Source organism: Erythrolamprus reginae, chromosome Z, assembly GCF_031021105.1.
Source record: "Erythrolamprus reginae isolate rEryReg1 chromosome Z, rEryReg1.hap1, whole genome shotgun sequence".
Taxonomy (NCBI): Eukaryota; Metazoa; Chordata; class Lepidosauria; order Squamata; family Dipsadidae; genus Erythrolamprus; species Erythrolamprus reginae.
This window is the reverse complement of record NC_091963.1, coordinates 43,958,290-43,981,201: the sequence shown is the minus strand read 5'-3', so window position 1 is coordinate 43,981,201 and position 22,912 is coordinate 43,958,290. Positions and strand designations below refer to the sequence as shown.

At 40.3% G+C, this 22,912-nt stretch overlaps 1 protein-coding gene across 7 annotated transcripts; it reads left to right on the top strand.

Annotated features, from left to right (window-relative positions):
• Positions 1 to 354: 354 nt before the first annotated feature.
• On the top strand, positions 355 to 21,341 carry TRA2A (transformer 2 alpha homolog). 7 transcript variants are annotated; one of them, XM_070727959.1, is made up of 9 exons: positions 375 to 557; positions 5,037 to 5,341; positions 5,612 to 5,745; positions 6,479 to 6,638; positions 10,086 to 10,274; positions 13,751 to 13,866; positions 15,633 to 15,779; positions 20,281 to 20,348; positions 20,523 to 21,341. In XM_070727959.1, exons 4-9 carry the CDS (start codon positions 6,606 to 6,608, stop codon positions 20,531 to 20,533), a joined length of 564 nt encoding a protein of 187 aa, XP_070584060.1. In that variant the 5' UTR covers positions 375 to 557; positions 5,037 to 5,341; positions 5,612 to 5,745; positions 6,479 to 6,605; the 3' UTR covers positions 20,534 to 21,341. The 7 variants fall into 7 exon arrangements, with proteins under 7 accessions (XP_070584056.1, XP_070584060.1, XP_070584061.1 ...); XM_070727955.1 differs by lacking the exon at positions 5,037 to 5,341 and having other exon boundaries at positions 355 to 557; XM_070727960.1 differs by having other exon boundaries at positions 5,037 to 5,745; positions 20,284 to 20,348.
• The last annotated feature ends 1,571 nt before the right edge of the window (positions 21,342 to 22,912 follow it).

Here is a 22,912-nt window from a genome sequence, read left to right as displayed (position 1 = left end):
TGAGTGGGCACTAAATGAACTGTTGTAAATCGAGGACTATCAGCTGCCAGTGCTCACATTTTGGTGTATTTTTTAAGTAATGAACGGTTGTTGGATTTCGTTCTCCGTTTTTATGTTTGTATCCAATTGTAAACTATCCAGAGTCACTTTGCAGTTGAATGAACATATAAATTAAGTAAAAGTAACGAATAAAGACCGCAAAGCAAGAACTAGTATGCTATTGCAATAAGTCCAACACGTGCAAAAGCCTAGAGCCAACAAACTGCGCGTGCGCCACTCCGCTCAGCCTACTACCGGTATGTTGCTACATTGTGGCATATCTGGGCGTGGCACCAGGAGTCCCGCCCCTTCCATGAGTGTCGGGCGCAGACCTTAGTGACTGAAGCGCCATTTTGCGTTGCGGTCGCCACAACGTGTAAGTTAGGTAATTGGAGGCAGTGGCAGGAGAAAGTCGGGGCTCGGCGCTCCTTCCTTTGGATTCCCACTTCTTTGGCCACCTGCCGCCTTAGACACGCGCCATCATGAGCGACGCGGAGGAGAATAACTTCGAGGGGAGGGTGAGTAGTGAGCGGTTTCTGTTCAGGCCGAGGTGTCGGAGGTCTGGCCTGGCCCTGAGGGCGAGAAGTGGACGAAGAGGAGGATAAAAAAGGAGCCTCCGAATCGGGCGCTGAGCGGGGCGGAGTCATCCTGAGAGACTTCGTTGTTCCTTACCAAAATGGTTCCTTCTTCCGAGGTGGGGCTACGCTGTATCCCGCTCGCAGGGACCGCGCTCTCGTTGCCTGTTTCGAATCGTCCCTGCTTTACCTCCTTCCGGACCAAGGGTCCTCGGACTTAACAAACCGTGATCCCCGACTCCTCTTTTGGCGCCATCCGCCCCCTTCAATGGGTTTGGGTTTTGGCGCCCCCTCGCGTTTTTAACCATTTGCCTGTTCCTATTTTATTTTATTTTTGCCATTTTGAAAGTTATTTATTTTATTGTATTTGTATGCCGCCCTTCTCCGAGGACTCGGGGCGGCTCACAGAAAAACAAGAATAATAGCAATCCAATTAATGCATTAAAAACAGTCTTTAAAATTCTAATTAAAAAGAAAAAAGCATTTTAAAAAGCATTAATTTCATTCATTCATTCATTCATTTCATCCCCTATCGTTTTAAATGCCCTTTTCACGTTAACAAACATACCCCACCCCCCCAACAAATCCCAATAGACAGTATGCAGGGCTACTGTCCTATGTGTATAGGGAAGGAAACCCTATACACATAGAAATCGGGAGGGCTGGCTCTAAAGAAGCCCCTGGGAGAGAGTTGAGGATCGTTTCTAATAAATAATACGCTGAAAATGGCGTCAGGATTTTTTCAGGTAAAAATGCTGCTAAGCCTCCAGCATTATTTATTAGGTTTGTACCAGAAGACAGTGTCAACATTTTATTACCATAAGGTATTTAAGGTATAGTACTAGTGGAAATTTTCTGCATTATTGTGGGCAGTAATAATAAAAAGATTTAATTAGAAGCTACTTGCCACTGTTTCAATTTTAGGTTTGCCTTATCTTAAATAATTATCAGGTCATTATTTTAATTATTGAAAAGGATTTTTAATTTTTATATAGAGAGTATAGTAACATACTTTTAGTAGCGCGCTGTCTGGGAAGAGTGGTAACAGTATTTTTAGATTTGTGTGTGTGTTCTATTACAGTATAAAAAACCTTTGAGATAATTTTGTGCATCTCCTATCTTAAAAATTTGGGGAAACTCATTTTTCAAAAAACCTGGCATGTTACTACTTTCCTCAAAAATCATAACAGGAGTGTGTGATTCAGTGCAAATCCTATCCTTGTATAAGAATATCATATTCCAGCCTTTACAATTAATGTTCATTTGGATCTAATAATGATGTTTCATAAAGCTTATTATTCTCACATATTTTAAATCTTGAAAAACAACCAAACCAAATATAAAGCTTTTTCAATATATTTAAGATTATTGTATGATTTTCTATGCAAAAATTAGTAACACTTGTCTTAATATTGAAGCATGTTGTGAAGAAATAAAAAAATGAAACCATTTGAAACTATATTTTAAATATTTAAAAAGAATAAATTGCCCAGTATAATCAGATTAAGAATCTGGGTGCAATAGAATCTTCTTTGTTACTTTAAAAATAGTTCCTTCTGGTATTGAAGTACATTTTTTTTGCTGTGTTTTGCTGAGATATACTTCCTTCAATTAAGAAATTAGGCATTTATATGAATCAATCATAAATTTAAATCCACATGAATAAGTTTAAAAATACTTAATATAACTAATTCATTGTCTTTCCTAAGGGTTGATGATATGTAATTTCCTCCCTTCTATTCAGTTGTGCCATTTCTCAAGAACTGCCTGCAGTTTTATCTCAAAGGTTTTTCAAAAGTGGTTTATACCTAGGTCAGGGCTAGAATTTATGGTATCCCAATTATTGGCTGTCCGACTAAAATTATAACGTATACTGTATTACATATTTGATTTATATCTGTCTTTTCTATTCAAGTACAGTGCGCTATCAATATAGTACAGAAATGGGTATTTTAAATTTAATATTAAAATTAACAGTGGTAGTAAAGCACTACATTTATATGGGTCCATCAGTGTTAATAAACTGCAGTCTGTGAAATCCTAGTCATGTAACAATGTACCATATTTTTCAGACTATGAGATGCACTTTTTTATCTCCCAAAAGGGAAATAATGTCTGTAAATCTTACAAAATGAATATTGCCAAAGCCCTGTCCATCTGACAGCCAATTTTAGCATGCCCCACTTTGTGGCTTTTTTCAGCTGGCAAAAGTTTTTTCAGGAAAAATGCCCCCCAAAATGGCCTGAAAACAGTCTTAAGAAATGGGCTGGAAAAAGCTTAAAGACAGGCGGGGGGAAAGGCCCAAAAATGGGGTGTACAGTGTTTTCCTTTTCAACATTTAAGTGCATTTTATAGTCAGGTGCTTCTTGTAGTCTGAAAAATAGGATATGCAATCTCCAAATATAAGTCCAGTTGAACAAGTAAAGAAAACTTTAATTCCTTTTATAGGAATTCATCATTTAGAAAAAAAAAACATTCCTTAAAAAATCTTGCATCTCAGTCTGGTAAATTGGAATTATTTGTTAGTCATTATATAAGATGATTTTATCTGTTAAATAGCCATTTTATAGAATTATGAGCTGCTAAAATGTGATATTCCACAAGAAGAGACCTTTTATTTGGGCAGCTTGAATCAGAAAATATTTTTCAAAAATTAGTACACATAATTTAACTTACCACAGTTTCACAAATGAAGGTGAATAAATGTGACCCCTGGGTAATGTTGCAGGATCCAATATGGGTCAGTCACCAGAACCAAAGCTTTCAAACTCATTATGGAGGCCATCTTCTAGCTAGAGAGAAGTTCCCTGAAAATAGAGTCCAGCTTAGAAGACAAAACCTTTGGTCCCAGTGACTGACTCATAGTGTTTGTCAAAAATTAGTACGGTAGACCATGACTTATAACAGTTTGTTTTATGAAGTTAAACAGCATCAAAAAAGTGACTTCACATTTAGATTGTTGCAGCACCTCATAGTCCTATGATCAAAATTCAAATGCTTAGCAACTGACTCATATTTGTGACAGTTGCAGTGGCCCTGGGTCATGTGAATTACCTTTTGTAATCTTCTGACAAGCAAAGTCAATGGGGAAGCCAGATCCCCATTTAACAATCTTATTAACTTAACAATTGTAGTGATTTACATAACAACTATGGCAAGAAAGGTCTTAAAATGGGCAAAATTCTCTTTAACAAAAGTCTCACTAAGCACAATATTTTTTGGCTCAATTGTGGTTGTAAATCTGCAACTATCTGTAGGTAAGCTATCTACCATTATCTATAGTCTTGTGCATTTTCTGGTGTTAAATTTATTATCCCTTTTTCTCCCATTAAAAATCATCTGTTCTTAGAAATTTTTTTTGGAAGTGGTTAGATTACATGAGATTTAATTGTGGGAAAGTATTGTAGAGAATAGTACATAAAAGTTGAATTATACAAAAGCCACCAAGCATTTTCAGATCCTTGCTAAAAATACAAAATATTTGAGATTTTTGCAACTTTATTCAGTATTTTAAAAATGATAGGGAAAAGATCTGAAAGTTTGTGAGAACAAATGATTATCTTTTTAAAATATAATATGCATACACACAACTTGCTCTTTCTATGTTGCCTTACCTGATATATTTTTTCTTACAGTACAAACTAGACATTTAATCAGGCAGTTAGTTAACTCATTACCCACATTATTAAACCATACTGATACTAATAAATAGTTTAGCTTTATTTTTATTTTACTGTACAAATATTTGTATCTTGAATAAAATAATCACACTTAATAGATATGAATGTTAGGATTTATACAGCAAAGGTAACAAAGATAGCAAATTTATATAGCAATGGCTCAGATTCAAAGAAGTACTGTAAATCAAATTTGAATTTTAAGTAGAGATTTGGAACTTGAATAAACAGCAAGGTAATATGTAATTTAGAATCAGATTTATAATAAATTGTGCAATATTTATGTTTAAAAAGCAGAAGTTAAGTTATTTGTATTTGTTTTAATGGCTATGCCATTGTAATTCTTTGAATCTTTGCCTATTAGTCTACTTCACTTTTTAACCTCAGACAAGTATATATTTGAGAGAGAGTGTGTGTGTATGAGAGAGAGAGAGAGAGAGAGTGTGTGTGTGTACATGTCTAATAATACAAGTCTTGATAAATATTACAGACTTGAAAATTACTGAAGTTAGCAAGCAGAATAGGGGTACAATATTTGGCAAATACTGCAACAGAATCAGTGGATTCATTAGTAGAGCCTATATTACTATATCAATTAAAATATTTTTAAAAATTGCTTTTATAAACTAGTTATTTGCATTTCACCTGCTGACTATTCCATTTTAGTCAATAAAATTATGAAAATCCTGCAGGATTTTATAATCCCCACATGCTTAAATATACTAAATGTTCTTTTTCCATTAAGGTTAATGTTCGTGAAGAAATGGAAGAGTTTTTTCCAAGAATGTGGAAGATAAATCAAGATAAAAGAAGGCTAATGAAAAATGTTAAAGATCAGAAAATTAAAATTGAATGGGGGAAAAAATTGAACAGAAGATTGGTCAGATAGAAGCACTTGAATATTTTTAAGTCTATAATGAATTGTTTGAATTGGGGAAGAATACACGAAGTATGAAAAATGAAAAATGAAGAATGAAGAAAAGTAGAAAGCAAGAGTGAAGTAGCATTAAAAGAATCTGGAAGAATGAATGGGTCCTAGGTTAAGTAAATGTATGGCTTATGTTCCAGTGTCTGTATGATCAAGTTATAGATGAATTTGCATGATTACTTAGTTAATAGAACATTGGTCATCTGGTTCATGTAAGGAACTATTTGAGGAAATTGCGCAGTGTAAATAGTGGGTTAAAGAGAACCTTGCCCTGGAGGGTATGCCTAACCATTTATTTTTCAGGCACAATCAATAAAATATAGTTACTTTTAACATTAGAAGGTAGGCATTTGTGCAACCAATACCATTTGTAATACTGCTTCTTTTGGTAGGCATCACGCTCCCAGTCAAAATCTCCAGCTGCGAGTCCTGCTCGTGCAAAATCTGAGAGCAGGTCAGGATCTCGTAGCCCATCAAGAGCTTCTAAACATTCTGAATCACACTCTCGATCAAGATCAAAATCCAGGTATGTTTATGTTTATTAAAAACTTGAATATGTTAAACTTTATTTGTACACTTGCTGATTGGATCTTTCACTAGAAAATTTAGACATTATAAAACTAAGATTTTTGTCAGGGCTTGAAAAATTCCCAGAAACTTCATAAGTAGTCATATAGTGATAATGGCAAAAATAAAAAGATAACATTATGACATTATAGAACCCATCTGCATAATTGTACTGTGCATGTTTTCAACCAATTGTGATTTAGGTTAACAATATGTAAGTATGCACATGCAAATAAAAAAATACAGGTAAGCTATTTAAATTCATTGCTACATGTAGTTATGAAAAATATGAAAATATATAAGGAATATATAAAAACTATTTGAACAGAACTTAAAAGATTTCCATGACAAATTGTGTTCCAAATAAAAATATACAAAATTCTACTCATTTCACACCACCTAGAATGGCAGTGATCATGCAGTTTTGGGAGTCTTTCTGCCATTTACTACTCCAGTTTAAAATATTATTAAGACCTATAGTATTACATTGTTTGATTTGTAATTCCAGCATCTTAACAGCATGTCAGGTGCAGATCTTATTCCATAAGTTGTCCATTAGTTTAGAATTAATGTTTTTATCAGTTGTTACATAAATGCTTTCAGTTGTTTTAAATGGCTATTAATAACTTTTAATATTAATTTTGATGGCTTGTTGCAGTTTTTATATGAAACTTTATTTTTTCCATTTAAAGATCTAGATCCAGAAGACATTCTCACAGACGATACAGTCGTTCTAGATCCCATTCTCACAAGCGGCGATCACGAAGTAAATCATATACCCCAGAATATCGGCGTCGAAGGAGTCGAAGCCACTCTCCTATGTCTAACCGAAGAAGGCACACTGGAAGCAGAGTATGTAGTGTAAGCTTGTAGGAATATTATTATTTTTTAAAAATCAATTTTAAGCTGGCTGGCTATAACACAGTTTCTGTAGTCAAGAAAAAAGACAAATCTTTGCATTTTCTGCTTAATATGTATGTACAGTTACATTCATCTTCGCTACTAGACGTTCCCCAAAAAGTAAATGTGTGTTTGCTATTTAAACTTGTTCTTTATTCCTCTTGTAAACAAGATGAATGCAAACAATAGGGTGTGGATTAGAAACCATGAGAAAAGTGGTAGCTGGTGGAAGGAATTAAGGAACCAAAGCAGCTTGCTCCTAACATTTCTGCTGAAAATTTATACTGATATTTCTTTTGAGAAATATTTGGATTGGCCATGGAGAATACAAGTTTAAAGCCTTTCCCTATGAGGAGATATTTAAATAGCATAATTTAAACTGTAGGATAACTTAAATCCTGTAATCAGAACTTCGTGATGAAATAAGGAAGATTGATACATACAGTGATCCCCCGCTCTTTGCGAGGGTTCCGTTCCAGGACCCCCCGCAACGAGCGGGTTTTCGCGAAGTAGCGCTGCGGAAGTAAAAACACCTTCTGCGCATGTGCAGATGGTGTTTTTACTTGGGGGCGGCGCGGGTGTTTTAAAACGTCCCCGCCGAGATGGGGGGCTCGCTAGCACCCCCCTAACCCAGGTTGGGGGTTCGGGGGTGTGCTAGCGAGCCTCCCATGTCGGCGGGGATGTTTTAAAACACCCGCGCCACTTTCCAATGAGTCCCGAAGACAACGCGTTTGTCTTCGGGACTCATTGGAAAGTCGCGCGGGTGTTTTAAAACATCCCCGCCGACATGGGAGGCTCCCTAGCACACCCCCGAACCCCCAACCCGGGTTTGGGGGGTGTGCTAGGGAGCCTCCCATGTCGGCGGGGATGTTTTAAAACACCCGCGCCACTTTCCAATGAGTCCCGAAGACAACGCGTTTGTCTTCGGGACTCATTGGAAAGTGGCGCGGGTGTTTTAAAACATCCCCGCCGACATGGGAGGCTCCCTAGCACACCCCCGAACCCCCAACCCGGGTTTGGGGGTGTGCTAGGGAGCCTCCCATGTCGGCGGGGATGTTTTAAAACACCCGCGCCACTTTCCAATGAGTCCCGAAGACAACGCGTTTGTCTTCGGGACTCATTGGAAAGTCGCGCGGGTGTTTTAAAACATCCCCGCCGACATGGGAGGCTCCCTAGCACACCCCCGAACCCCCAACCCGGGTTTGGGGGTGTGCTAGCGAGCCTCCCATGTCGGCGGGGATGTTTTAAAACACCCGCGCCACTTTCCAATGAGTCCCGAAGACAACGCGTTTGTCTTCGGGACTCATTGGAAAGTCGCGCGGGTGTTTTAAAACATCCCCGCCGACATGGGAGGCTCCCTAGCACACCCCCGAACCCCCAACCCGGGTTTGGGGGTGTGCTAGGGAGCCTCCCATGTCGGCGGGGATGTTTTAAAACACCCGCGCCACTTTCCAATGAGTCCCGAAGACAACGCGTTTGTCTTCGGGACTCATTGGAAAGTCGCGCGAGTGTTTTAAAACATCCCCGCCGACATGGGAACCCCCCAACCCGGCTTCTGGTAGAAGCTTTGCCAGGCTGCGATCGGGCGCTTGGAAGGGGAAGAGAAGCGTTGACAGACGCGACGAACTTCCAGGGCTGGGGGTTTTTTATTTGCGCCCCGAGGGAGGAAGAGCCCCCGAAGTGACCCGCAGGAGCCGGGCGAAGCAGGCAGGCGGCGATCGCAAGACGCCGGCTTGGCTGCCGGGCTTTTCCGCCGGCACCTGAAGTGGAGCTCCGGCTGGGCTGCCCCCGGCTCGCTCGCTTCCTTCCTTCGCTACCTGCCTGCGCGGTGCGTGTCTGTGCGCGTCCCCCTCGTTAGCCTAATCGGCTGGAGCTAATTGCGCGGAAACTACCGGGCGACCCCGCTTGGCCCGGGATGCAAAGGGGGAAGCTGTTTGGCAGAGGAAGGAGCGGAGCCCCCTTGGCCAAGCGCTCTGGGCGGCCGTCGCATCGGGCAGCCCGGGAGACCCCCGTCCGGCGCGCTACGATCTGGCCCCCACCTGGTCCCGCCCGATCCTCCTCCCTGAGGCAGCTCGCCCTCCCATGGCCGCTTCCTCCACCCTCTATTGCAAGCCCTCGCCACCGCAGCCAACGCGCGCTGCGATCTTCAAGCCCGGCTCCTTTCGGCCCAGCATCCCGGGCCAAGCAGCTGCCTTCCGTGACTGAGCCTGGCTGGCCCGGAAGATCGTAGCGCCCGTTGGCTGCAGCGGCGAGCGAAGCCAAGCCGGCAGCAATGTCGCCGCCGGTGCAGCCAACGCGCGCTACGATCTTCCGGGCCAGCCAGGCTCAGTCACGGAAGGCAGCTGCTTGGCCCGGGATGCTGGGCCGAAAGGAGCCGGGCTTGAAGATCGCAGCGCGCGTTGGCTGCGGTGGCGAGGGCTTGCAATAGAGGGTGGAGGAAGCGGCCATGGGAGGGCGAGCTGCCTCAGGGAGGAGGATCGGGCGGGACCAGGTGGGGGCTGGAATTTCTCCGCCAGGGCGAAGGGCGGGCGAGCGGGTGCTGGGGAGGGCTTCTCGCCCTCCCGACAGCAAGAGGGGGGAGCGAACGGCGTGGGCAGGCGAAGGGCGGGCGAGCGGCAGCGAGGAGTTTGCGTGGGCGGTGGGGAAACTCCTCGCTGACGCCAGCAAGAGGGGGAAGACCCAGGGAAGCCGCTGCCATCTACGCATGCGTGCCCGGCACGCATGCGTAGATGGTATTTTTGACTTCCGGGTTGAAAAATAGCGAAGTACCCTGTTCGCAATGGTTGGGGACGCAATAAACGGGGGATCACTGTAGTGAAATTTCACAGTAGATTCCTTTCTAATGCCTCTAATAATTTGAATGAAATTCTTTGAAAGAAATTTGATTTAGTGATGGTTAAACAGAATATTTATGTTCTTTTTATAAGCTACTCAGTATGCAGCTTCTTGAAATATTTTGCTATCACTGTTTCTGAGGTAAGAGTAGGTATAAAGTATCTCAGTTGACAGCCATTTTGTTTAGTGACTGTTTGAAATTACAGTGACACTTGAAAAAGTATGACCATTTGTCACTTGGTTATTGGACCATCCCTGTGGTCATGTGAGCAAAATTTGGGTGTTTGGCAACTGGCAAACAATTTATTTATGACAGTTGCAGTGACCCTTTGATCACTTGCAACCCTTGGTAAATAGAGTCAGTGGGGAAGTCAGATTCACTTAGCAACTGTGCCAGTAACTTAACTGCAATGATTAGCAACAGTAGCAAGAAAAATCATGAAATGAAAAACTCCTGCTTAGCAATGAATTTTTTGGCTTTAATTGTGGTCATAAATCAAGGACTGCCTATAACTGGTTCAACTGAGAATAAGATACTTAATATTTTAACTTGGTACATTTTAGGCTAATCCAGATCCTAATACATGTCTTGGAGTGTTTGGCCTCAGCTTATATACTACTGAGAGGGATATTCGAGAAGTCTTTTCCCGTTACGGGCCATTGAGCGGAGTCAACGTGGTGTATGATCAACGGACTGGGCGATCAAGAGGATTTGCATTTGTTTACTTTGAAAGAATAGACGATTCTAAAGAGGTAAAAAAAATCTGAAATTATCAGATTATTTTGCCAAAAAAATGGAATTTGTTAACTTTCAAACTTTCTGATAAATTTCTGTAATCACATATAATGAAATAAATGGCTTCTTTGGAGGACTTTATAGTTTAGCTTATGTAGGATCCTAGATATATGGCTAATCTTGATTATGTTTTTTAAAGCAGAACCTTATATCAGATTTTATTGTTTTATCCAATAAAAGCTAATAACTATTCTGAGGAGCAGAGGATCCATCTTGGATGTGGGTTGGGCTATTCTATGCAGAAAGTCCCTGACTCCATTTTTTTAACTACCGTTTTTGTGGGCGTGGCTTGGTGGGTGTACAAAAAACATTGCGAATGATATAGTTTTATCTTGGCACAACATTAACCGTATTATTTATTTGTAAGTGTACATAATTTTGTAGTATGTGTCCTTTTTATATTAAAACGTGATAGCTAAAACATTGCTAACTCAGAGTATAAATCCAGGGCATCCAGCCAGGGTTGGGCAGCAAGTGGAAAGGCATGGAACGCTGTTCCACCGGTGGAAATGGAGCTGCTTGCGCAGCTCTGTCATCACTGGCTGTGCACGCAAGATTCTGCTTCTGCAAATCTCACCGCCCCAGCCAGCAGCAACTGCATTCCCCACTATGTGGGCCCAGAAAGTGGTGTGCTCATCTGGCCAGTGTGGGGCACGCTGATGCAGATGTGGCTGCAGGTCTGGGTCCTGCGAGGCGCGGCAGCAGTCAGTCCCGGCCACGAGCCACCAGCAGGAAGAAATCCTCCAGGAAGGAGAGCAGCTCATTGGGGAGACTGGTAAGCGGGTGACGGGGGAGTGTCGTCTCCCCGACGAGCTGCTCTCCTTCCTGGAGGATTATGAGTATGATAATATCATATCAGCATAGAGCAAGATGTTAAATTTCTATTTAGAATCATTGGCATGTGCATCATAGAGTCCCTTATTAATCTTGGCAAGTCGTAGTTTTGATGGAATGGAGCAAACGGCCTCCACTTATTGCCCCGCTCAGGCCTTGCACTCCCTGCGAGGGTACACGGTGCAGTCTCTCTCTCTCTCTCGCCCTCTTTGCTACACTGCAGCCACAGACCCCCACGCAGTAGCAGCAATTGCTGATTCTGCCTCCATCCTCTAAGGCTGCATTACTATTACTATTAGTCTTCTCATCATTCCTATCACCGATCTTCCACTTATGACTATGACTATAACTTGTTGCTTGTATTCTTATGATTTATATTGATTGTTTTTTTATTGCTTTTTTGATCCCCATGACAATCAAGTGTTGTACCTCATAAGTCTTGACAAATGTATCTTATTTTTATGTACACTGAGAGCATATTCCACCAAAGACAAATTCCTTGTATGTCCTTTGAGCCTCCCCGAGTCCTCGGAGAGAGGTGGCATACAAATCCAATAAATAACACTTGGCCAATAAAAGAATTCTATTTCTTGTACATTCAGGATGTACAGCTTAATGCAGTGTTTTTCAACGAGCGTTCCGCCAGAAATCTGACGACACCAAAGGGTTCCCCTGAAGAAAAAAGGTTGAAAAACACTGCGTTATACAGACAATAAGGTATTGAAACAACACAATTGTATAAGATTTATGATATAATACAGTGGAACCTTGGTTAGCAAACGCTTTGGATAGCGAACATTTCGGATAACAACCAAACATTTCAGTAAAAAATTGCACCAGATACCAAACAAAAATTTGGATACGAACAGCCGCAGAAATGTTTGGTTATTTTCCGAAATGTTATACACAGCAGCAAAGTGTCGCTTTGACACGAGGCAAGTGCGCTGCTGTCTATGCTGGTTTAGAGCAGCGGGCTCAGCTGTAACTTGGATGTCCCGAGGAACTGCGGTGAGCCTTCTGCGTTTTACACCTCCTCTCAGCAACATGGGGGGCCTGAGTCCCCTGCTCTGAGCCACAGTAGCAGAGGGTGAAGGCATTTCCCTTGGCAGCGGGATTTTTCCTCAGGGTGATCCCAGGGTCACTTGGCAAAGCAGCTGCCACAAGATCTGAGGAGACAGGATGGGAGTCGGGATCCGACACGCCCCTTCTGGCCACCCGCCTTATATCCTCCTAGTCTCTACCGTCTAACCTCTTTACGCTGCTGGAAAGGTGGGGGCTGCTGCAATACCAGCAGCTTCGGGGGATTCCTTTCCTCAGTGGTTCGTTTTCTTACCTCTAGGCAGCTACACCAACCTTTTCCTTCCCGGCGGCGGCAACTGCTGAGGCAGCTCCAACAGATTCCCTTCAAGGAGCAGCAGCGCTGGGAATGAAGGGAAGCCGCCAGAGCTGCCTCAGCAGTTGCCACCACCACCGGGAAGCAAAAAGTTGGTGTAGCTGTCTAGAGGTAAGAAAACGAACCACAGGGGAAAGGAGTCCCCAAAGCTGCTGGGTATTGCCGCTGCCCCACCCTTCTCACAGCTTGGAGTGGTTAGACGGTAGAGACTGGGAGGCTGTTAAGCAGGCGGATCTCGACTCCCATCTCATCCCGTCCCCTCAGATCTTGTGATAGCTGCTTTGCCAAGTCGCCCTGGAATCACACTGAGGAAAAATGCGGAGCCTCCTTGAGCCCCTGGTGAGGATTTCCCGAGAGAGAAAGAGGAAGGCAGAGAGACGAAAGGTAAAGAGGGGGGGGGAGTGAGGGACTGTGTATGGGGGGAGAGAAATAAAGGAAATACTTTTAATTGGTTCGCGAGTCAACAGAGGCTGGGAACCAATTAAATCTATTTCCTTTATTTCTTTTGGGGAAAATTGTTTCGGATAATGAACATTTCAGGTAACGACCAAATTTCCAGGGCGGATTGTGGTCTTTAGCTGAGATTTCACTGTATTTCTGTGGAATAAAAAGAAACACTAGGTGGCAGTATAGTCTACAATTAATGAGGTTTTAAAATACAGTAGTACCTCTACTTAACTTAATTCGTTCGGTGACCAGGTTCTTAAGCAGAAACGTTGGTAAGTAGAAGCAATTTTTCCCATAGGAATCAATGTAAAAGCAAATAATGCATGCAAACCCATTAGGAAAATCCAAAACTTTAAGGTTTAAAAAAAAGGCCATGAGCGAAGGAAGCGGCGGGCAAGAGGTGATTTTTGGAAGCAAGATCGTGCAGCGAAGGAAGCGGTAGGCGAGGGGGGATTTCGGATGGGAGATAGGGCAAAGGAAGTGGCCTCCCATCTGAAATCCCCCGTTGCCTGCCCCTTTTCTTTGCCCGATCTCCCATCCAAGATCCCCACTTGCTTGCCCTTTTTCTTTGTCCGATATCCCATCCAAAATTCCCCTCTCGCCTGCCGCTTCCTTCGCCTGATCTCCCATTTTTTGCTTTGCTTGGAAATAAAATATGAAGACTGTATTAGCATTTTCCTTTGTTGAAGTTAATTTGTAGAGGATTGCTAGATAAAGACATAAGAGTTTGGGGTTTTTATTTTTTTAACTTTCTTGTAGGCAATGGAACATGCAAATGGAATGGAGCTGGATGGTAGAAGAATCAGAGTGGATTACTCTATCACAAAGAGAGCACACACACCTACCCCTGGCATCTATATGGGCAGACCAACTCAGTAAGAGAATTATTTTTATTTCAAGATTGTCTTAACCCTATTACTATGAAAAATGCATTTGCCGTTTAAGTAAAATGCTTAGTTCCTTTAAACATGTTCCAATGTTTGACTGCTTTATTTTACTCTTGTTTCTACAAATATATTTTCTAGTTGGCATTTTAAATGAGACTTCAGGGCCCAATGAATAGGTGTAAACATACACAAACTTGCTTATTCAAATTCCAAACAATTTATCTCACTAGAGTGTTCCATCAGAATGTTTCAAAAGATTGGGTTCCAATACAACATAAATAGTTCCAACATTTTGCTATAGGAATCCAATGCAACTCAAAATAAGCCCATTGTTCCCTTTTATGTCTTGGTCCTGGGGCTCCAGAAATAGGTGTAATTGTAGCCTGTGCTATTTCCTGAAGAATAAATAAATATTTTTAAAATTGCCATAACATGGCATTTCCATAAAGGGAAATACTTCTTCACCCAGAGGGTCATTGGTTTGTGGAATTCACTTCCAGGAGAGGTGGTGACAGTTGACAGCCTTGATAGCTTCAAGGCAGGCTTAGACAGATTCATGGATGCCAAGTGTATCCATGGTTATTGAAACGGATGTCCATGTGCCGCCTCTATGTTGGTTGAGGCAGGAAGGATTCCCTTGAGTACTATTTGTTGGGGGTCAAGGGAAAGGGAGGTCTTGCCTTCTCTTTCTCCTCAAGATTCCCATGTACAATTGATGGGCCACTGTGTGACACAGAATGATGGACTCAATGGGCTTTGGCCTGATTCAGCATGGATGTTCTTACGTTCTAACATTCAATGAAGCAATAGTGGTATGCATTTTTTGGAGCTTTTCTTGACATATAGCTCAGAACCTAATTCAGTTAAGAAACTTTCAATTAAGGACAAGCCATGAATAGTATTCCTCCTTAATGATTGACTTCAGCTTTCTTAATACATGTGTACAGGGTTACCTGCCAAGTTTAACAACATTCTGTACTTTTCATAGTTAGATGAAAATTTTAGCATGTCATGAACAGCTTTCTATCTGCCAACTGCCAGAAGAACACACTCCTCCTTTCACTCTATCTAATCAAGAGCTTCAGAGATTATTATATTTGTTACGTGGCCCCAGTCTTACAACTCTGAGCAGTATAGCAATAGTACTTAGACTTACTAGGTACTTAGACTTACAGTACTGCCCCATAGTGCTTTACATCACTCTCAGAGCAGTTTAAAGTGTCAGCATATTGCACCTAACAATCTGGAACCTCATTTTACTAACCTCTAAACTTTTTGCTGATTAGGATTGAACTCCAGAATCTGGGCACAATTAGCCTGCAATACTGCATTCTAACCACTGTGCCACTGGGTTTTTGGTGTACAACAGAATAACTAAAATGAATAAAATTAAACTATAGAATAAAAGCCAATTTAAAATATTACAGGAATGTATACATATAGAGGGATGACCACATATCAGGTAACTGGAGTTGAAAGCTTGCTTTAAAAAATGTTAAGGATTTCAATATTTTTCCTGAAGCATACTTATTCACTCTTTTTTCCTAAGTTTAGGATAAGACTTGAGCACATTTTGTAAATAACTTTCAATATGCCAGTTTGAAAATAATAACTGCAGAATAACTGCTGAAATTAAGTCAATTATGGATCTTCAGTTCTTCAATTAGAATTATTGTCTTGATGCTTGATACAAAATCTTAAATAGATGTATAGCTTTCAGCGTAACCTGTCTGAACTCTCTTTTTAATAAATAGCAGTGGAGGTGGAGGTGGAGGAGGAGGAGGTGGTGGTGGTGGAGGAGGAGGAGGAGGAGGAGGAACTGGCCGTCGACGTGATTCCTATTATGACAGAGGGTATGATAGAGGATATGACAGATATGAAGAATATGATTATCGCTATAGGTAAGTATTCAAATTATATGTGAAAGTTATGAAAAACTTTAACACAAGCAATAAATTCAGATAGTGATGTTTAAAAGTTTGTAAAACCTTTTGAATGTTCAGTATTTCTGCATAAATATGACCTAAGACATGATCTGTTCTTCATGGATCCTAATTAAATAGATAATTTAATTATAAAGCAGTTTTTAAAATACACCTCTTCATTTATTTGTTATTTATTTCAATAATGGCTGTTTCCATTGGGCAACAATAACTGCAATTAAATATAACTGTAATTAAATGTTCCACTGCTGAAGAATTTTAGCTCATTCCTGTTTTCATAATGCTTCCACTTTTAGAGAACCAGTGTACTCTTATGATTAAGGCACCAAGCTAGTAAATAGGAGGCTGTGAATTCAAACCTCAACTTAGCCATGAAAGCTAGCTGGGTGACTTTGGGCCAGATACTCTCTTTCCCAGCTCACTGGGGGCAAGGCATGTTAAACATGTTTGTTCAATAACAAGGATGGAATACAAATACAAATTTTCAGAGTTCTGTTTGGTCTCTCCTCCATGTACAGAACATTTTTCATTAACCTTTCAGTTTACACTGGTTGTTTTTCATAGATGGTAGATGGACAGAATTGTTATTTTTGTAGAGTACAAATGGTCCTTACTTTACAATCACTATTGAATCAAATACCCACACATGAACTTCTGCCAATGACTGAAAAAGAGAACGTATCAGGTACGACCATTCCTTATGGTCGTAAGTTGTGATGGCTGTTAAGTAAGGCATCAACATAATTGTTTTACCTAATGGCCACCCCCCCCTAATCTCCTCATTGCAATTGTTAAGAGGAGCAAGGGGTATTTCAGGGTGGGAAAGTCCATAGGAAGACCAACACAGGCTCAGGCTTATCACTGCAGTTCCTCCTCAGCTCCTATGTGACCTGCTTAAGATTCCCCAGGCCTTTCATGACCCCCAGACTCCTTGGGCTCCCCCATCTTGTTTCACTTACCTTTTTCAAAGATTGCCTTTAGGAAAGCAAAGCAATCAGTCTCCACCGCCATTGTTCCTTTCCCTCCATCTCTGCTGTTTTTTTTTAGAGAGAGAGACAGAGAGAGAGAGAAATTATGTTGAAAGCTATACATCTATTCTGTGGTCATTTCATACTATCTTGGAAGTACAGTGATACCTTGTCTTAAGAAACCCTCGCAACTGGGAGCGCTTTCTCTGAGCGCTTCGAGAACGCCTGCCCCGTCTCATGCAGCCCCTTCGCTGACAGCTCTGGATGAAAAGCACTCCCAGCGAAGGGGCTGCAAGAGGAGCGGGGCAGGCGTTCCCGAAGCACTCAGAGGAAACCCTCTCACAGCCTCTTCGCTGGGAGCGCTTTCACCGAGCCAGCCCCTTCACAGCCGCTCGGGGCTGCCACGTCCCGGCGGATTCATTCCTCTGGCCAGGACAAGAGGAGAGTGGCGGTGGCGGTTTCCCTTTGAGAAGCAGCATCGCCGGGAATGTCACGTCCACCACCACCGTCCCCCCCGCCCCCAAACAAGGATCCAAATGCCGGCAGTAATGGGCAAAAGGGGTGAGTTTTAGCCTTGCACGCATTATTCGCTTTTCCATTGATTCTCATGGGAAACATTGTTTTGTCTTACAAACTTTTCACCTTACAAACCTCGTCCCAGAACCAGTTAAGTTCATAAGACAAGGTATTACTGTACGTGCCATTTTGGAAGTGGTCACAGTTCTCAAAAGCAGTCATTCCCCAAATGAGGCTTTATTCCAGGATATCACAAATCAGCCTCTGTATAGGATGGCCATTTGGGAGGTCACCAAGTTCTGTTTCCCTAAAGCAATATTTGAGATGAGTCCTGGAAGTGATAACCATTTTGGGAGCAAACACAATTATTGGGTTGCAGCTGTGTAGTCTTTATTGCTAGAAAATAGTTTTGTAAGTTTTTACACCCCAATAAGAATCTACATCTTTTCTGGAGGTCCTCAGAAATCTCCTTTGTTGAAGCTTAGACACACTTCTCCATTTAGCAAAGATGGACAATTCAAGAATCATATGAGTCCCCTAATTTCCATTTGTGGACACTAGACCATCCTAACAGTACACAACTAAATTTGGGAGACAAATCTCAATTATCTACACTGCAGATTTAATGTGACAGAAGTATATAACCTGCATAAGCTAAATATCATCTGTAAATTTATCTCAAAATGTGTGAAAAATATGCCCAAAATGTTTAGACCTACCTCTTCCAGGACATTACCAGAAAGAATTTGGGAAAACTTGAGTTTATTTATTTGCTAAATTTCTATATGCCTGCCTTATCTAAGTAGACAGTTTACAGACAAGTAGCTGCTCATAAATTTCATTTGTATTATGTTTGAAGTGAATAGAAACAATCAATGTTTTAGCCATTTTATTGGCTGCTATTAATATGATATACAGTATAGTGAATATTATTAAAATACTCAGAATACCATAATAAAAGTAATTAAATAAAATAGTGTGAAAAAATGGAGCATAATGGTGAATATTATACAACATTTCATAAAAAATGAATGAATCTTTGTAATTTGGATTGAGGGGAAGGAATAGCTTTTTTACTTTGTACCCAACAGATATATAAACTATTTTCCTTTGTTACCATGTTTAAAATCCAAACTGGTAATAGCAGATACATTTTCTAACAAGGAACATTCTTTGTTCCTTGTTAGATAGAAAATAATCAGTCAAGCAGTCTTTGTTATTTTCTAAGAAAAAATAAGAGAATGCTTATTTATTGAATGCTCTTGTACTTTTTAAAAGGAAAAATAGATTTATCAGATGCTATCAGGATTTATTTATTTGATTTTTTTTTATGCAGCCCTTCTCCTTAGACTCAGGGCGGCTTACAATATGTTAGCAATAGCACTTTTTAACAGAGCCAGCATATTGCCCCCACAATCCTGGTCCTCATTTTACCCGCCTTGGAAGGATGGAAGGCTGAGTCAAATTTGAACCGCTGACCTGCAGATCTAGTCAGCTTCAGTGGCCTGCAGTACAGCACTCTACCTGCTGCGCCACCCCGACTTGCCATTGGCCATGATAAGAATTGGAGAGCCGGTGATGAGATTTGAACCACTAACCTGCAGATCTACAGTCAGCTTTAATGGCCTACAATACTGTACTCTCTATCCCATGAAAGAGGCAAAATAAATAGGGAATGAATTTTCTATTTTAAATTTTCTGTGTGCTATGTTCTTGATTCTGCCAAACATTTAAAAAAGAAAAGAAAAATAAAGATTAATGGATAACAGTTTAGTGTAAAGGCTTAATTAGATTGTGACAAAATAGTTAATGCTATTTATTGTAATATTCTTTCATTGGTATAATTAAATCACTTCAAAATCATAGGAAAGATATACAATGTGAAAAATAAATAATAAATTAGAAATGGAAGAAAGTTGATTTGGGAAGAAAATATCCTAGGAAGTGCTTAGATGTCAAATAGGGTAATTTGGAAGTTTTACACAAAAGTCCTGATCCTATCAATCTACATGTTTGGAAGTTATTTAAAAATAGAATGTACATTTATGTTAAGTAACCTACAGATGTTATATAAACCAACATAGGTAGTTCACATTACCAATTGCATTTGGGACTGGCAACTTTGTCTTTAATTGATGCAGTTGCTAAGTGACAATATCACATGACTATACTGGACTTAGCAACTTCAGTTCCGGCGCAGTTGTTTAGCAGATCACTATCTCATTAATATCACATAACCACAACTTCCTGCTGCATTCCCCATTGACCTTGCTTGTTAGAAACGGACTGTAAAGATCACAAATGGCATCCACATGATCACAGCCATCATAAATGCATGCCAGTTACAAAGTGCCAAAATTGCAGTTATGTAATTGTGAGGACACAGCATTTGAATGGTCACTAATTGAGATAGTAAATAAGTGTAATGGACTACCTATTTGTGTATAGTCCATTTGCAACCACAATTGACTCAAAAATTTGCAAGATAGTTGTTAAGATGGTTTTGCCTTATTTTATTATATTTCTTACCACAGTTGTTAAGTGAATTAAGTGTGGCTATTAAGTTAATAGCATGACTGTTAAGTGATTCTGGCTTCCCAATTGACTTTGCTTGTCAGAAGTCGCAAGAGGTGATCTCATTATCCAGGATATTGTAACTGGCATAAATACATACCAGTTTTGCTTGCTTGACCATGGGTATGCTGCAACCACAAATATACAAAATGGTCATGTCATTTTTCGCAGTGCTGTTTTAACTTCAAATGGTCACTAAATGAAAGATTATAAGTCAACCCGTATACATTTTTTTAATGTTTTAAAATGTTTTTCTGTTTCCACATTATAAACCCTACAAACAATTTTTCAATTAATATTTTCAAACCTCTTTAATGTATATACCTATGAACTGGTATAATAATGTATGAATATGAAAATCAGCCACTGTCAACCAAAATAATTTGTATTTTCTTTCAAAGAAGGCGATCACCTTCACCATATTATAGTCGTTACAGATCAAGATCAAGATCTCGTTCCTACAGTCCAAGTAAGTACAACTATTAATTAAAGAATAATATAGTGAGAGGTTTTAAGAGTAGCATTGGAAATGCTAATACAATGTACTCTTCTTTCAGAGACAACTAAATTAATGTAGGAGCTGATATGGAGATATGAATGTAATAATAATAATAGTTACAGGATTCTTTTTTCTTTCTTTCAGGGCGTTATTAAGAACAGAAGTCAGTTACAGAGCAAATACCATTTTTCAACAGCATGTTCCAAACTTAGCTTTTCCTGTTGGTTCCCTACCATTATCCTGTATCCAATTAAAATGTTCCTGGTTCATTAAGATTTATTTACTTTTGAAATACCCATTTTCATCTCTTCTTACTGTAATATTCCAGGTGTAATTGTTGTAATTTTATGTACTTAAATATCTTTAAACAAAAAATAATGGGATTCCCACAATGGTGAAATATTTTGTAATTCATGAATTTGTTTGTTTTTTAAATAAGTGGATTTTTGTTGAACATGGAGAAAAAACTGGTATGTGCTGATGTTTGCATATCGTATTTTCAGTAGAAAACTATTATTTTATAAGACTTCATCTTTTTATTTCAAAAATATCTTCTTGTCCAGTTTATTTCATTTTAATCCAATTTGGTATGTAATCTGAAGCCAGAATTTTCCTGTATCTTTTAGTTTAATAATTAAAATAATAATGGACTAGAAGGACTATCCCTTGGAAGTTGAAAATTTTTTATGCCAACACACTCTCTTTAATGGGCTTTGGTAAAAGTGCTTCTGAGAGGAAATTGAAATTTCTGTTAAATATCAAGATGACCTGCGAAGTATTCCTCCTATTTTTATTACCCCATAATCAGGATAAGCCTAAGTGACTGGATATAAGAAATATTTGATCTGTTCTTACAAGTTTATATGATACAGAAAATAAGAAGAAGCAGGTTCTATTTAGTAGTATGATCTGAAATTGTAATTATTTGAGTTTTCAAAATAAATTTAAATTGTACAATTGCAATTGTTCAGTATTTATATCATTTGTCAAGAGTTTTTTAGATTTGAAGCTAGGAATGGATAATTCAAAGTAACAAATAATTAGACATGTTGATAAGCTGACAGCAAACTGCTTGTGTCTATCTTGACATTCCAAGGAAAAATCACTTGAATACACACTGAACTGAAAAACAGTACAAAAATTAAGTTCTTAAAATTCAGCATATGAAAGTGGATTTAAGAATATGATTCTTATCACTTTCTGTATTATTAAAAGTTTAATCATACATTGTTACAAGAAAAAAATAAGAGAAAAAGTGCAGGTCCCCTAATTGGGAAAAAAATCTGAGGTTTTATGAATGCCTGTATTTTTATGATGGTAAAAAGCAGTCTTTAATCCTTACAGAATCAGCATGAACTGAACTGCTTTTGAACCGAGAACAGGCCTTGGTATACTCAGATTTGACATTTCCTGAAATAGGACAGTATGTTGAACAAAAAGAAGAATTAAATAAGAAGACCTATTCTTGTGTAACATTAAAGAAAATTATATCTGAAGTGTGTACACCACTTATGTGGAGCTGGTTTGGAAAGAAGAAAGATTGCTGGCGGGAGGAAGGGAAACCATAGCCTGCTGTTCCTCCCGCCCTCACCCCTTCATACGTGGCGACGGCAGTTTTCGCCACTTCCCTGGCGACTGGTAAATGGTAATACAGGCGCGCTGGCTGGGAATGCTCCCTTCTAAAGCACTAACATTTGCCAGCATGAACAGCTATGCTGAACGCTGCTTTGAGTGCAAAGTTAGCAGGAGAATGGGGAGCAGTGGCAACAGACCCTTTGCACTGACAAAGTTTGATGCAGGAGGCTTTCCAGGCCCAAAACAGGCAGGGGTGGCATGATCGGGTGGCACGTGTGTGAAAGCATGCATGGATGGAGGAGCCAGTCATGCGTGCATCCACAGGTGGGGCATGCATTGCATTGTGAGTACCGGCAGGCACGGCTGATATTGCAGGCGTGCACACACACACTTTTGGCATGCGGTCAAAAAAAAGGTTTGCCTACCCCTAGCCTATACCCATCAAGGTTTATAGAGCATGGAAACAGGGCAAACTTGCAACTCCAGATGGAATTATAATAATAATAAATATTTATTAGATTTGTATGCCGCCCCTCTCCGAAGACTTGGGGAGGCTCACAACAACACAGTGTACAAATCCAATTTAAAAAAAAACAATTTAAAATGCTTATAATAAAATAATCACACAATCCAATCAAACCATACACCAACTTTGACAATTAGGGGGGTGTCAATTTCCCCATGCCTGGCGGCAAAGATGAGTTTTTAATGACTTAGGAGGGTGGGGGCAGTCCTAATCTCTGGGGGGGTTGGTTCCAGAGGGCCAGGGCCGCCACAGAGAAGGCTGTTCCCCTACGTCGCACCAGACAACTTTGTTTAATTGACAGGACATGGAGAAGGCCAACTCTGTGGGACCTAATCGGCCGCTGGGATTCGTGCGGCAAAAGGTGGTCCTGGAGGTATTCTGATCCGATGCCATGTAGGGCTTTATAGGTCATAGCCAACACTTTGAATTGTGA

Excerpts from the sequence above, each read along its gene's own strand:
- TRA2A (XM_070727953.1), top strand. The coding sequence starts at position 522 with ATGAGCGACGCGGAGGAGAATAACTTCGAGGGGAGG. Across the intron at positions 10,275-13,750 it reads GAATAGACGATTCTAAAGAG|GCAATGGAACATGCAAATGG; the intron begins GTAAAAAAAATC and ends ACTTTCTTGTAG. Across the intron at positions 15,780-20,280 it reads GAATATGATTATCGCTATAG|AAGGCGATCACCTTCACCAT; the intron begins GTAAGTATTCAA and ends TTTCTTTCAAAG.